At 52.4% G+C, this 14477-nt stretch overlaps 1 protein-coding gene across 1 annotated transcript in view; it reads left to right on the forward strand.

Annotated features, from left to right (window-relative positions):
- Positions 1-5537, forward strand: part of PRDM2 (PR/SET domain 2) — a 105021-nt gene extending 99484 nt beyond the window's left edge. The window contains exons 8-9 of the mRNA XM_069479367.1: positions 131-274; positions 5292-5537. Coding sequence (XP_069335468.1) covers positions 131-251 — 121 coding nt within the window. The 3' untranslated portion in view covers positions 252-274; positions 5292-5537. The remainder of the gene's footprint in view (positions 1-130; positions 275-5291) is intronic.
- The last annotated feature ends 8940 nt before the right edge of the window (positions 5538-14477 follow it).

Here is a 14477-nt window from a genome sequence, read left to right on the forward strand (position 1 = left end):
GAGGTGTCCAGGAAGTGCAGTCCCGCCCGGACCTGGGAAGTGGTAGCCAGCACTAAGGAACCCCTGGCGATGTCTGGGGCACCAGGCTGGGCTCCAGGTGATGATGTGTGTTGTTCCTCTTCCCACACAGCTACAGCCTCCGCCTGGCGTCCCGATGCCCTCCGCCAGCAGCCCCGTACGTCACCCGGCAGTACAGGAAAGTCAAGGCCCCGGCTGCAGCCCAGTTCCAGGGACCCTTCTTCAAAGAGTAGACGCTCCGCCTGCTCCCTGACAGGTACGAGGCAGGATGGAGCAGCCTCTGGCACCGTGGGGTGGGTCTGGGGACCAAGGGGAGCTGGGCTTGAGTACTGGGTGGGAGGAAGGGAGAGCAAGGGTGGGCCTGGTCGCTTGTGTGTGCCAGGCATGGCACGGGGCCTCCCTGCAGGGGCGCGCTTGGCTGAGAGCCCAGATTCTGGACCACCTGGGTTCAGATTCCAGCTCTGTCACTGGCTGCGGGACTTCAAGCAAGTTACTTACTCCCTCTGAGCCTCAGTCTCCATATTTATAAAATGGGCACTACAGTAGTACCTACTTGTTGGGATGCTTGTGAGAGTTACAAGTGTCAGAAGTGCAAAGCACCTGGAACAGTGCCTGCCGCATGGTGAGCACCGGATAGGGATTAGCTCTCGTTATTGTAATAGCAATGATAATGATAAAAATAGTAATTATACTTAGTACTCAACTGAATCCTTCTGGACTTGTGGAGTCTCCATTCCCTTATGTATTTGAAGATAAAAATAATATATGTAATAATAATATCCCTAAATAATAATATCCCTATCCTAAAATCTGAAATCCAAATGCTCCAAAATTTGAAACTTTTTGAGCGCCAACATAATGCTAAAAGGAAATGCTCATTGGAGCATTTCAGATTTTGGATTCTAGGATTAGGGATGCTGAATCAGTGCAGGTATAATGCAAATATTCCAAAATCCAAAAATATCTGAAATCTGAAATACTTCTGGTCCCAAGCATTTCAGGGACTACTTCAGGGATACTCAACTAATCCATAAAATATAAAGCTTACTTTATGTTGAGCCAAAATTGTTTCTTCCTAGGTTTTCCGATGGTAAAAAAACCTGGAATCATTCTAAATTTTCTGACGGTAACACACAGAAGGCAGACTTTCCATTTTGCGGGCACCTTGGCTCTGCTAGTGGCCCACAGCAGGCTGGGGCCTCCCTGTTGACAACACAGCACAATTGCATTTGTTGTGTCCCCGAGGTCGGCGTCCCAAGGCATGATCGGAGGACGTGTCCATCAGAAGATCTGGGGCACCGTTATCAGTACAGACCTGGGGTCCCCTCCCAAATGTACAGAACAAGCATCCTGGTGGGCGTGGCCTGGGAACCTGCATTAGCAGGTGGCCCTGTGGTTCTGGGACACACTCACGTTTGGGGATGCCTGCTCAACACAGGGCAGGGGTTAGACCACTAGCCAGGGTCGTTTGGAATGAGAATTTAGTTGTTTAAGGCAAGAACGGGCTGAATTCTGAAACTTTAGGTATTTTTGTGTTATACCAGGAAGCAAAGACTCTTCTTCCCTTCTGCCTGCCCTCCCACTCCAAGACCTCACTCCTCTCTTTCTTAAGCAGTTGGGGTTTCTGGCTTGGCTTTATTCCTCTGGGGGTGGGGAGGGGGATGACAGTAAAATCCACCTTCCCCAGAGAGCCTGTTGCCTGCAGCTGGCACTGAGCCTGACTCTCTGGAGCCAGCTGCTCCCTGACAGGGGACTTGACCCGGAGCCGGAATCCTATGGAACAAAGTTGAAATGGATCTAAGATAGCACAGAGCTGGGAGGCCCCAGAGATGAACCTCTCCTCCTCCCATTTTATAGATGGAAAAATTGAGGGTTTGAGAGCAGAGACTTGGCTAGAGTCTTCTGGAAAATGGGAGGCAGTGCCAGAGGAGCAGTTCCCTACTCTGGGTCCCATTCCTGTCCTGGGATCCTCCCTGTGGCAGAGGCTGCTGCATGAACCTCTGTGTTGATGGGTGCTCTGGGCATGGCTTCCACCCCAGAGCAGGTTCTCTGCAGCCTGCAGGAGAGCTGGGTGCCACCGGGCTGGCTTCCCAACAGACTGGATGGTTTCTGTCTGTGGCCACTGCAGTCCCAGCGAGGACGACGATGTGCTGTACACAGCATTTGCCAAACCTTCTCAATCCAGGCTCTCCCCAAGGCCAGGCACCATCCTGGATGGCTGCATTCTTTTTCCTTCTTCTCAAACTTATACAGCTTCCCAAGCTAAGCGCTCAATAGAATAAAGGCCGAATGTACTTTGCATCTACAACTAACAGGCTGTCTTTGCTCATCTACGATGAATATTCTAAACTGAACAGTTTAATTTCTAAGTGACTGAAACTTGCTCCTTAAAATCTTTTTTTTTTCATTTTTACCTCTTTGAAAACTCCTTAAAATCTTATTTAACTTTTTTCTATTTTTTAAAATTTGTATTTACACCAATGTGCTACTTATTTTATTTTTAAGGATTTGGTTGTTTTTTTAAAAAAACATCTTACACTGTTTGCCTTAGTCAGCTCAGCTGCCGTAACAGAATACCACTGACTGGGGGCGCTTCAACGCTTAACAGAAATTTATTTCCTGACCGTTCTCGAGGCTGGAAGTCCCAGATCAGGATGCATAGTCGAGTTCTGGTGAGGGCCCACGCCTTGGCTTGCAGACGGCCACGTTCTTGCTGTGTCCTCACGTGGTGGTCGTGGCGGACGGACAGCAAGCTCTCTGGTGTCTCAGAAGCCCACTAATCTCTCATGAGGGCCCCTCCCTGGTGACCTCATCTAACCCTAATTGCCTCCAAATAACATTACACTGGGGGCTTCAGTATGTGGATGTTAGGGGACACAACTCAGTCTATAGCACTAACACAGCTCCAGGAAATTTTTTAAAGTGCCATGGCAAAGAATTTGAGCACAGGAAGGTATGTACAGATCAACATCCTCATTTTACAGACAGGGAAACTGAGGCTCAGAGGGGCACGTGGCAGAGCTGGCATCAGACCTCTGGTCTGCTGACTCTAGGGTGGACGCTGGACTTGAAGTAGGCTGTGTCCCCTTCGTGCAGAATCACATGTGCCGTGGGTCTTGTTCAGGGACGCCGATGGCACTCTCGGAGGACCCCGGAGCCGGGCTGCCTTGCTCCTGCTGCCCTTCCCAGGTCGGAGGCTCCGTAACTGTCTGCTGGAAGGGCCAAGTGGAGCGAGGCGTGGACACAGGAGCTTGGTTTCCTCCTGTCCCTGCCTGCCGCTCGCCTCTGCTGCACCCCCCTTTCCTGTCTCAGGCACAGCCCAGAGCTTCTGTTCACTCTCAGGCGTAGGAAAGCGCCACCAGCCCGGTGTGGTGTGAGGCTCCCCCTGCACATCCCGCCTCACCCCACCCTCGGGGCCAGCGGCCTTCTCCTGGGGGGCTGAGGGGGGACGCCCATGGAGGGGACCAGTGCCTCTCATGTTCCCAGCCACTGTCACTGTCCTCGTCTTGGCTGTTGCTGCTCCTTGGCCAAGACTGGCCGGCCTTGAGCCCTCTGTGTCAGGCCTCCTGACACTCCCTGTCCTGCTCTCCTGGGAGCGGGGTGGGTAGAGGCCCCCATCTCCCTCGTGTGAGAGCTCCCCTCCCCTCAGGCCCAGCCCCTGCTGCTGTGACCCCTGCAGAGGGCTGCCCCCTCGGTGGGGGACTGGCGGGATGGTTCCCTTATGGAACCCACTCAACCCTCAGGAGATCCACAGGGGCTGGCCATGCCAGGCCGAGAGAGTGTGGCTTCTCCGAGGCAGCCCCGGCTTGGCTTCCTTCCCTCCCCCGGCTCCTGGGCGTGGGCGTGGGCAGACGGCCCGGCCTGTCTGCAGCATAAGCAGGTGTTCCCTGGGGAGGGAAGCTCCCTCTCTTGAAGGCGCCCTCTCCACCGAGAGCAGCTCCTTCCAGCACCATCAGGAGGTTTCAGGGGGTTGGGATTAACAGAGCTAAGAGGTTAAGTGCAGTTTCTAGAGCTGCACCTTCAGTCGGTACTCCACTCGTGTGTGTTTCTAGTCACTCATCTGTGAAATGGGTTAACAATGATAATGCCTCTCTCGTGGGTACATGAAAAGCCCTTAGGAAAGTGCCTGGTATGCAGTTAGCCTTCCATAAACCAGAACTGCTCTTGTTGTCATTGAATTATTATGATTAGCAATAGTAATAATAATAGTTATTTTTAGTAATAGTAACCGTGATCAGGTCCACAGGGTGAGAGAACTGTACCCCTGAACTTGGCCCAGCAAGTTCAGTGCAACACAGCAAACGTTATGAATCGCTTACCCACGTGCCCCGCTCTGTGCCAAGCGCTGTGAGCGTGGTCTCCGTGGAGGACGGGTGTGGGCAGAGCCACCCCCTCCTGACGGGAAGGGCGCGCAGGCTCCGGAGCGAGCTTGACCCTCTGTTGTTCGTCATCATCGGCTGCCTCGGAAAAGTTATCTCTCCTCTCTGAGCCTCCATTTCTTCCATGTAAAATGGGGATCGGTGTCTCCCGCCACGAGAACGATAGCGCAACCGCCGTGGAGAACTGGCGGTGTTGACTGACGCTGGACACCGGACCCCGCAGTGCCACAGCCGGGGCCACACTCAGCAGAAGTACGTGCCCACGTGTACCAGAAAACCTGTACAAGAACGCTCATGCGTTAGATATGCACACCCTCCCGCCAGCACGTCCACTCGGCAGACATGTGTACATACATTCGTAATATGTGTCTTCTAGACACATACAGGAACGTTCTAGCAGCATTACTCACATGGCCCCAAACTGGAAACTACCGGGCTGTGCACCAGGAGTGGAATAGGTGGATAAACGTGGCACATTCCTGCAAGAAACACCGTACAACCAGACGATTGAGGGAACTGTAGCCACGTGCTCAGAGTGGATGAATCTCACAAACACGCCACGAGGAAGAAGCCAGACACAGAATATGTGCTGGACTGATTCTGTTTATTTAGTTAAAAGATGGGCAAACTAGTCTATGGTGGTGGCGATCAGGATAGTGGCTACGCTGGTGGGCGGGTCGGGTTAGTGTATCCTAAAGGGGGCCGGGGGCGCGGGACAGTGGGTGCCGGTTGCAAACTGTGTTCACTGTGAAACCCATCCTGCGGGGCTTTCTGCTGTGTGTACAGTGGACATCAGTAAACAGTTTCATTAAAAACTTCAGTGGGACAATGCGCTGAATTCAGAAGGCATTGAATATGTGGTTGCCATTATTTTTCTTTTCTTTTTCTCCTCAGCACCTGAAGTGACCTGGAATCAGTGAAGCCAAAGGGACTGCAGTCTGCCCCGCAGGGAGTAGCGACCTGTCCCCATTGTGTGCGCCGCGAGAGCGGGAGTGCGTGTGCGCGTGTGGGTACACGAGTGGTCTTCAAACAAGGGTCCTGACCCCGGGAGGCAGGAAGGCGGCCGACTCCAGGCAGTCCTCTGGGACGATACTCAGAGGCAGGTCTGGCGCCGCGTCCTACAGCTCAGCCTTCCTGCCGGGGCGGGGCCTCTCCTACTATGCAATTTTTCAAGAGCTCCTTGACCCTTGGTTTTTGCTTCTCGAATTGTCTGTTGCCATTTTGGGGACTTTGGTCCAGTCTGAGGAAGGCCTTCAGGAGGAGGTCAAGTTCCCTTTTAATACCACCCCTGCCCCCACCTCCTGTCTCCCCACAACATCTCTGGGAATCAATAACATACAGACACGTTGAGACACGGGCTGAGCACGGCCCTTGGCCCCAGCGCTCGGAAAACCCCCTTTCTTGCCTGAGCAATTGAGCTGCTGGCTCTCGAGTCATTTCCAGATTTGGAATTCTCATCAGTCCATTGCTCTTGAGTCTCTGCAGAGAACGCCCAAAGCAGGTGCCCCTGGGAGAAAGACTTTGTCCCCACTTATGCACCATGTCCTTCTCCAGGAAGGGCGGCGGGTGGGGCCTCACTGGGTGGGACCATCACACCTTCAGTGTCTGAGCTTCTCAGATTCGCTGCAAAGGGAAACGGGGAAAAAAAAAAAAAAAAAAAAGGAAGGATTAAAAAGCACAGGGAAGAAAAAGAGATTTCTGGAGGCTGTAAATCCCCTGCCAGGGGCTGCCGGGGCGGACCCCTGCTCTCTGGGGGTCGGTCCACGTCTTGGAGAAACATGTGAGCTGAGCTTGGAGTTTGGACCCAGTTCAGTTAGCATCTCAGACGAGGACATCTGAGACCACTTTGGTGCTGTTTTCTCAGCTCCGATTTCAGTCGTGATGTTTCAGACCCAAAGTGGAACGAGGGAACGAACGTTGGCGAGCGCGAGTTGTCACACAATAAAGGGATTTTTCTTTTTCAGGGCTACTATGGTTGATCTTGCAACTCTGTAAATATGTACGTAAACACTTTTAAAAGCACGTATTTATGTCCCTGACTGTAAATGCCCCGTTTTTAAAGTTTTATAACTTGTGTTATTTAATTAATCAGTCGACTGGCAGCAGTATGGGGTCCGACAAGGGTCCGGGAGAAAGGGTCTCATGAGATCCTGACATGGGCAGAAAAATGCTGAGCATTGGCCGACGTCACGGTTTTCCTATTCCCAGCTAAAAACCGTTGTTTGCTTATGATTTTTATGAACTGGAGTCCTTTTGCCCGCTCCTGCAATTAACCCTCACGAGCATGAAGAGCTGTGGCTGCTCCCACCCTCTTGATACAGTTTGTCACATAAACGTCCACATTCATGAACCGTTCCCCGTCAGCAGTGAGGAAACTCAAACCCAAAGCCTCAGAAGGCACCTTCAGCCCATGGCGCATTCTGGGAATTGTGGTCGAGGCCTTGGGGGAGGTTCATTGTGTTGCATGTGCAAATGTGCTGGTCACCCTTCCACACTCCCCGACTGTCAGCAAAACTGTTCCAGTGGTGAAAAGGGGGGGGGTGGTCGGCGATGGTCTTCAGGTGTGGGTGTGGGGCGCGGAAGAAGACAGCTCTGTCTCTGCCATGTGAAGAAAACGAACAATAAACGTGTGAAGAGCCATTGTGAGGAGCAAGTGTGGGGTGATCACTTTGGTCTCGTCGCTTTGCCTTCCGTGTGGGTGATTGCCGTGGCGGGGGGTGGGGGTGGGGGGGCCCTGAGTGCTCCGTGCCAGCAGCGGGAGGAGCCCAAGGCTTCGAGGAGACTCACCTGGGAACATCCTGCCTGGTGAGCACGGCTGCTCGGCCTTCGACTCACCCTTCCAGCCGCCAGCCAGTAAGGTAGGCCATTCCGCTAAGACTAGAAAGGCCTCCTACGATTGCAAATACAGTCTTGCCTTTAAACAGCTTTATTGAGATCTAATCCACACATCAGCATTTCCCTACTGAGCTGTACAGACCAGTGGTCTTTAACATATTCACGGTTGTGCAGCCATCCTTGCAATCAATTTTAGAACATTTTCAACACCCCCAAAAGAAACCCAATACCCATTAGCAGTCACTCCCCAAGCCCCTTGACCTAGACAACCACAAATCTACTTCCTGTTCCTACAGATTCGTCTATCTGGACATTTCATATAGATGAGACCATATCACAGGTGTCTTTTGTGACTGGCTTCTTTTAGCATACTGTTTGCAAGGTTCACCTAGGTTGAAGCATGTGTTGGTACTGCATTCTTTTTTATGGCCAAATATTCCATTTTATGCATATATCATCTTTTGCTTATCCATTCTCCAACTGATTGACTTTGGCTTTGTTTCCACTTTTTAGCTGTTAGGAATAGTGCTGCTATGAACGTTCGTGTAAAAGTCTCTGTGTTGACACAGGTCTTCTTGAGTGTATGGCTAGGAGGGAATCGGCGGGTCAAATGGTAACTCCTCAACATTTTGAGGAGCTGCCCAGCTGTTTTCCAAAGCACCTAGGCTATTTTGCCTTCCCACCATCAATACATAAGGGTTCCAATTTCTCCACCTCCTTGTCAGCACTTATTACTGTCTTTTTATTTTAGCCATCCTACTGGGTGTGAGTGTATGTAAATTCTTTGAAGAGCTAACTGTGCCTCTGATCACATATCCCAGCAGAATTAGGTATCAGAGCCCCAGGGGATGGGGTGAGCACAGGGAATTCTAACGGGAAGTGAGAGGCAAGCATGTTCTTGGGTTTGGGGTGGAAGGAGACCCCCCCCCAATGGTCTTTGTCCACAGCCAAGTATTGCAGAAGGGTAGAAGGAAGAGCCCAGAATTCTAAATACTTTCTTGAAAAAGGAGAAGATGTGATGTGTTAGGGTTCTCCAGAGAAACAGCCAATAGGAAATTTATATATATAATTTACATGTATATAAAAATATGATTTATTATTAGGAATTGGCTCACACGATTATGAAGGCTGAGAAGTCCCAAGTTCTGCCATCTGCAAGCTGGAGATGCAGGAAAGCGTGTGGTGAAATTCAGTCTGAGCCCAAATACCTGGAAACCAGGGGAGCTGATGATACGATCCAAGTCCAAGGGCAGAAGATGAGATGTTCCAGCTCAACAATGAGGCAGGAGAAAAGGGGCGAATTCCTCCTCCTCCTTCCTTTTGTTCCATTTAGTCCTTCATGGGTTGGATGATGCCAGCCTCGCTGAGGAGGGAGGTCTCGTGAGTCCACATATCAAAGCGTGAATCTCATCTGGAAACACCCCCAGACACAGCCAGAAATAACGTTTAATCTGGGCACCCCGTGGCCCACTGGAGTTGACACATAAAATTTACTATCACACATGACTTTCCACTTTTTGGAGGAAACTTATCTAGGGAAAACAAGTAAACAAAGTAGACCCTTCTCGGTGCAGTCCATGCATTCAGCTCATCAGCATGGGCTGGCCCTAGTCTGGGCATGCAGAGTTGGATTTCACACAGTGGCAGTGATGGCAGGGCAAGGAGGGGAAGAGTAGATGGAGGAGAAAGTAGACAATTTCAGGGAATGAAAAATGCTGATGTCAAGGCCAGTCCTGGGTGTGTTGAGAACATAGAGGAGGGGTCCCAAATGCAGCCTTAGGCATCTGGGAGGGCTTCCTGGAGGAGGAGGGGACACTTGCAGATCCTGATGAGGTCTCCTTACCTAATCTCCACATTAGGCCTTAGAATGGTTCATGAAGGGAAGAGAAGTGTTCTTAGTGTTGCAAGCAGCCTGGAATTAAAATGAAAACAACGTCCATTTATGTTCTGCTTTTCAGCTCCCTCACATACTCTCCCACACATAATTCCATCCCATTCTTCCAACAAGCTTCCAGGTGGGCAGGGCAGGCCTAATGTCTTTTCTGCACAGATGGAGCTCAGCGAGCTGGTGACTCACCTAGGTCACACCTGCTCAGCGTCAGCAGGACCTGAGCCAGCCTCCGACTGCAAGCCCGGGGCTGAACTGCCATGTACTGAGCGCTGTGATGTGCCAGGTGTTCCCTCTCATCTCACGGCCACCCAGCAGTGTGGGTATCGCGATGGCCATTTCACAGGTGAAAAGATCTGAGGCCCAGAGATGTTAAATGATTTGGCCAGCGAGAGGGCCACACAGCTGGTAGGTGTGAGCCAGGAACTGGACACAGGCCTTTCAAGGCCCCAAAGCCACGATATCCTACTCCCCCGTCCCTACCCCTCGCCGCTCCCTCTGCCGCCCCCTGCAGGTTGAAACGTCACAGCACAGGTCATCTCCAGCCCCAGGCTCAGCAATAAGCTGCTGGACTTTTCCTCTTCCCCAGATTGGTGGCCACACTGGACACGTGGGTTTAAAAGCACAGGCTTTGGAGCTCCAGCCCCAGGTTCCATCCCAGCTCTGCTCCTGACTGGCTGTGTGACCTCGGGCTGGCCACTGGCGTCAGCCTGGTTCCATGTTTGTACAGGGGATGATAATCATATCCGCCTTCCTGTATTTTAGTGAGGACATAAATTAGCTACTACTACTGTTTCTGGGATCAGCTGGTCTTATTCTTAAAAGAGATTCTTGTCCTCCACCCCCAAACCCGTTGAATCAGAATTGGTGGTGTGTGGGGTGGGTTCTGGGCCACCTGTATCGTCCACAAGCTCTGCATGTCCCGCCGAGTTTAATGCCTGCTAAGTCTGAGGATTATGGCCATAGCCATGACTGAAAACAAGCATTGGGCCTCAGCCAGGACAGCGAATGGGTGTTGCCACAGGCTCTGGGCTTTGCATTAAACAGCATCTCTGGTGGCTCTTTTGAGCATCCCACGGGGTCACTCCTAGGAAAGGGGAGACTGGCTCCCAAAATGCACACCTTGAAGGTGCTTCCCAGCCTGCTGAACCGGCCACCTGTCTCCAGGGGAGAAACCTGAGAAAAGCAGAGCTGGGGACAGGGATCAGGAAACAGGGAGCCCCCCTAAGACCTCGGTGGCAGCAGCACGCAGAATGACGACAGCCTCGACTTCCTTGGGACAGGTTAGAGAGAGCCCAGTGGGGATCGCAATGGCGAATCTATGGTGAGGTCTGGGATTTAGCAAGTCACCGAGTGACCAAGACTACGCACGTGTGAGCACACCCAGGGAACCAGAGGAGCCCACGCACGCTGCCTACCTAACATGACGTCAGCCGTGGCTGGGAGGTCCGTGCGTCTTCCTGTCTGATTCAATGCTGTATCCTGGTGCCAATGACAGTACCCCTCCACAGTAGTGGGTCCTCAGGGTGCGTTGAGAGGCCTCCCCAGAGGAATTCAACCTCGGAGGATCCTTTGCTGAGTGGGGATCGAATGCAGTTGTGTGAAAACAGCTGGTTTGCAGTTTCCAAGCTGGGTAGAGCATTTGCCCAATTCTCAGCCATAGTCTGCTTCTGTGTGGGGGCCTCTCTGTGACCACCTTCAGGGCCAGGGGAGGGAAATGAGGGGGATTTTACTTTAAATGTCATTGTTTCAGAGGTAGGGTTGCCAGGTAAGTTCAGGATGCCCAGTTACATTTGAATTTCAGATAATAAATACTTTTTAAGGCATAAGTATGTCCCAAATATTGCACAGGGCATACTTACCCTAACAAATTTGTTGTTTACCTAAAATTCAAATGGAACTGGGGATCCTGTATTGTTATTTGCTCGGTCTGGCTACCTACTCGGAGGGCTACACCTCTCAGCGATGCCCTCTTTTCTGGGTCATCTTGAGGGGTTCCAGCTGGTCACTCTGAGAGCACGTCAGCAGCCCTGGCCCCTGGCCCGGCAGCTGGGCAGCGGTTCCTCTGCTCTTAATAGCAGCTCATGCTTTGGATGCGAAGGTCGCCAAATGTCAAGTGGGGCCCTCAGGACTCTAAAGAGTGTTCAAGTGGCTCTCAACGCCTGCCTACATCTTGTGATTGTGGCTTTGACCTTTGCTTGATGCCTAAGATCAAAAACATTTTTCTTTTTTTAATAAGCAGCCTCCCTTTCTCGCCATCGGATGTGAAGGATGGCACGACACAGGGGCAGACAAATGGGCCTGCTTTGGCGTCAGCGGGTAGGATGTTGCAAAATAACATCATTCTTGGGCAAGGAAGGGCTCCTACAGCTGCCTCTTCCCAGGGCCATGGTGGGTGTGCGTTTCCAAACCAGCTGTCCTGGACGGCCTTTGGGTGTTGGCGTGATCCGTATCTGCTCTGTCTACCCAAGCACCATTCTGTGCTGCCAGCAGGGCTAAGGCCCAGGGCAGAGGGAAAGCAGGAGTATGGACGCACCAGTGCCCACATTGGGGCCCCAGGGAGGGCAGCCTGCACCGGGGGCCATCCATCCCTCTGTGACCGCTCAGGCCTGGGAGGTGCCCAGCTCCTAATGAGCACATAACCTGCGTGCGCTACCGCAGTGCTCAGGCACGGGGACAATTCTTGTGTGATTGCTTAAACACCAATTTTTTTTATTTTCTAATTAGAAAATGTCATGTTAGAAACAGAAAATCCAAAAAAATCCCCAATTACTGATGGACTCTTTAGTGCAAAATCCTTGAGGTTTTTATGAAAACAAACACCAGCAACTGGCTATGCCATCAACCTGCTGTGTGACCTTGAGAAGCTATTGAACCTCCCTGTGCCTCGGTTTTCTCATCTGTATAGTGGGCAATGGTCATAGGCCCTTCCTCATAGGGTTGTTGGGAAAATTAAGTTGGTTGTAACATAAAAAGCAGTTAGTGGATGGCTTTGGGAATGGACTGTTAGTTCTGATGCTATTCACAGCGGGCTGGTAAACTTTAATATTACCGTCAGCTCTGCATTCCCTCGAATGACGGTGGTGGGAGGGGCACCCGATTAGCCAGCATTTAGATTACCTCTGAGGTTTCGCCGGACACTGGGCATCCTGGTGCTCAGTTGCTCCCAGTACTTACCGTGGACGTGGATTGACTGTGTTGATCCTTACTGCACACACACCACGTGTCAAGCACTGGCTGAAGGGTTCACCTTACAGAAACCCCATGGAGGGGGGCTCTGTCGTTGCTCCTGCATTTATGGAGGAGGAAACAGGCTCATAGAGCTTGAACTCTCCTGAGGTCACACATGGTGAAGCAAGCCGCTGGTCTGTTCTCCAAGGTCAAGGTGGAAGATGCCCTGTGCACAGATCTCCATGGCACATCCTCCAATTGCTGCAAATGTCCATGGTCCACAGCGCTTCCCTGGCTTCCTGAGGCTCTGTGGCTTGCCTGAGGCCAGCCCGGGTCCCCACGTCTGTCTCTTCTAAGTCAGGGGACACTGCAGGGCTTCTGCCTGGAGAGTGTGGGAGGGGCTTTGGGCGTGTCATGTCCCAGGGCAGGGCACCCCTGCAGGGTGGGGTCCTGGTGAACACCAGCTGTCCTGAGGCTCCCAGCTGGGTTCCGCTGCCTTGTGGAAATCACATCTGCTTGGCACAGCTACCTGGAGAGGGCTTGTGTGCAGAGGCAGGTGTGGACAATTGTCTCCTTCCGGTCTGTTTGCTTTCGGCTTTGTATGTAGATCTTTAATGACGTACAACGTAATGCAAAACCAAAGAGACTGACTTCTACGACTAGGCGCTGCCCACTGTGCGGCCCTAAAGCAGAGGTCTGGAGGGAGAGGCTGTTCTCCAAGGACGGAGAAATGCTGGGCAACCCGAATTCAATGTGCCCGAAAGGGGCCAGTGATTTCTTAAGATGGGCCTTCCGAGCCAGGTGTCCAGGTGGGCTTATCTGGTGCCAGCTCCATGCACATCTGCTCTGCAGAGCCCCTGCTGCCCCTGAGGGTCTAATAAAAAATCTCCTCCAGGCGCAGCATCCCCGTGAAGGCACCTGCAGGGGAGCGGCAGGAGGTGCTTATTCCAGCGTCCCCCTCCCCCTTCCTGACACCACGCACGCACTCACTGCTCCGGATGGAGCCTTTTCCGTGCTCGCACCAGCTGGGACACACGTGTGCTCCTCGCTGCACCTGCTGAGCCAGCGGCTGGGAGAGGACTCTAGTCTGACCTTTCCTGCCAACAACAAGGGACCTGGGCTGGGTACAGCTCCTCAGGGCACAATCGCCTCCTCTTGACGTGAGGCCTGTTCCCTGGTACGTCTCTTCTGAACACCGACCGTCCCTCCACATGTCCCCAGAAGATGTCAGTCCATGTAGGAGCAGCCACAGTGGGTGGAGCCCTTGTCCTTAATAGGAGGAAGATCTTTTTAACCTGGAGAGTGCGAGGTTGTGTGCACAGGAAGAGAAGGATGTGCAGGACAAAAAGAGGGTATCATTGTCCTCAAATACTTGTGATGTTTTCCCGCAGTACAGGACTCTGGGTGTGGCCTCAGGACAGACCTAGGACCTGTGTCATAGAAGATGTAAGGGAACAGATTTGCCTCATGCAAAAGCTTGATTGCTTTTTAATTTAGAAGTATTTCAGGGAGAGGGCCTTTATGATGGGCCCGTTGACCTTTTCCATCCTCTCTGCCACGTTGAGGTCAGCACTATTGCACTGCCCACCCATGACACGGGACAGCAAAGGCGCAAGGCTGGGGCCTGGCTGGCTGTGGGAGGCTGGGGGAACGTGGGGTTCGCGTGCAGGGCTGTTGGGCCTGTCCGCCCAGCTCCCCAGAGGCAGCAGTGGAGAGGGGCAAATGGCTACTTTGCATTTCTTTTTGGCCTTCCATATTTTGTTTTGTTTTTCCTAAATTGGGCTCATTTAGCAAACATGTTTGTTGCAAATGTTTCTTCTACTTGGGATGCGTTCAACCCTCTGCAAGAGAAAGGACCTCTTTGTGAGGGCGCGTGTGCATTCCCCATCATGGACCAACGAGAGGGGTTGGATGGCCGTGTGGTGGGCTGTGACGGGGCGTGGCAGAGTCCCTTCTGAATCCAGGAGGAAATGTGGGGGCCGGGGAGGCACAGTGGGGAGACTGTGTCCTGGATTTTCCTCCCCAGACCCCTAGATCTAAGGAGTCCCCTAGAGCTAAGAACCCTTGAAACCTGTCAGAGCAAGCTGGGTGACCACCGCCCTGGGGCTCTCCCGGACTCTCATCTGTTTGGAAGGCGGTAGTGCTGCCCACGCTGCTGGACGGGAGCACACCGGGCTAGCCGCCCT

Source organism: Eulemur rufifrons, chromosome 8 (genome assembly GCF_041146395.1).
Source record: "Eulemur rufifrons isolate Redbay chromosome 8, OSU_ERuf_1, whole genome shotgun sequence".
NCBI classification, from domain to species: domain Eukaryota; kingdom Metazoa; phylum Chordata; class Mammalia; order Primates; family Lemuridae; genus Eulemur; species Eulemur rufifrons.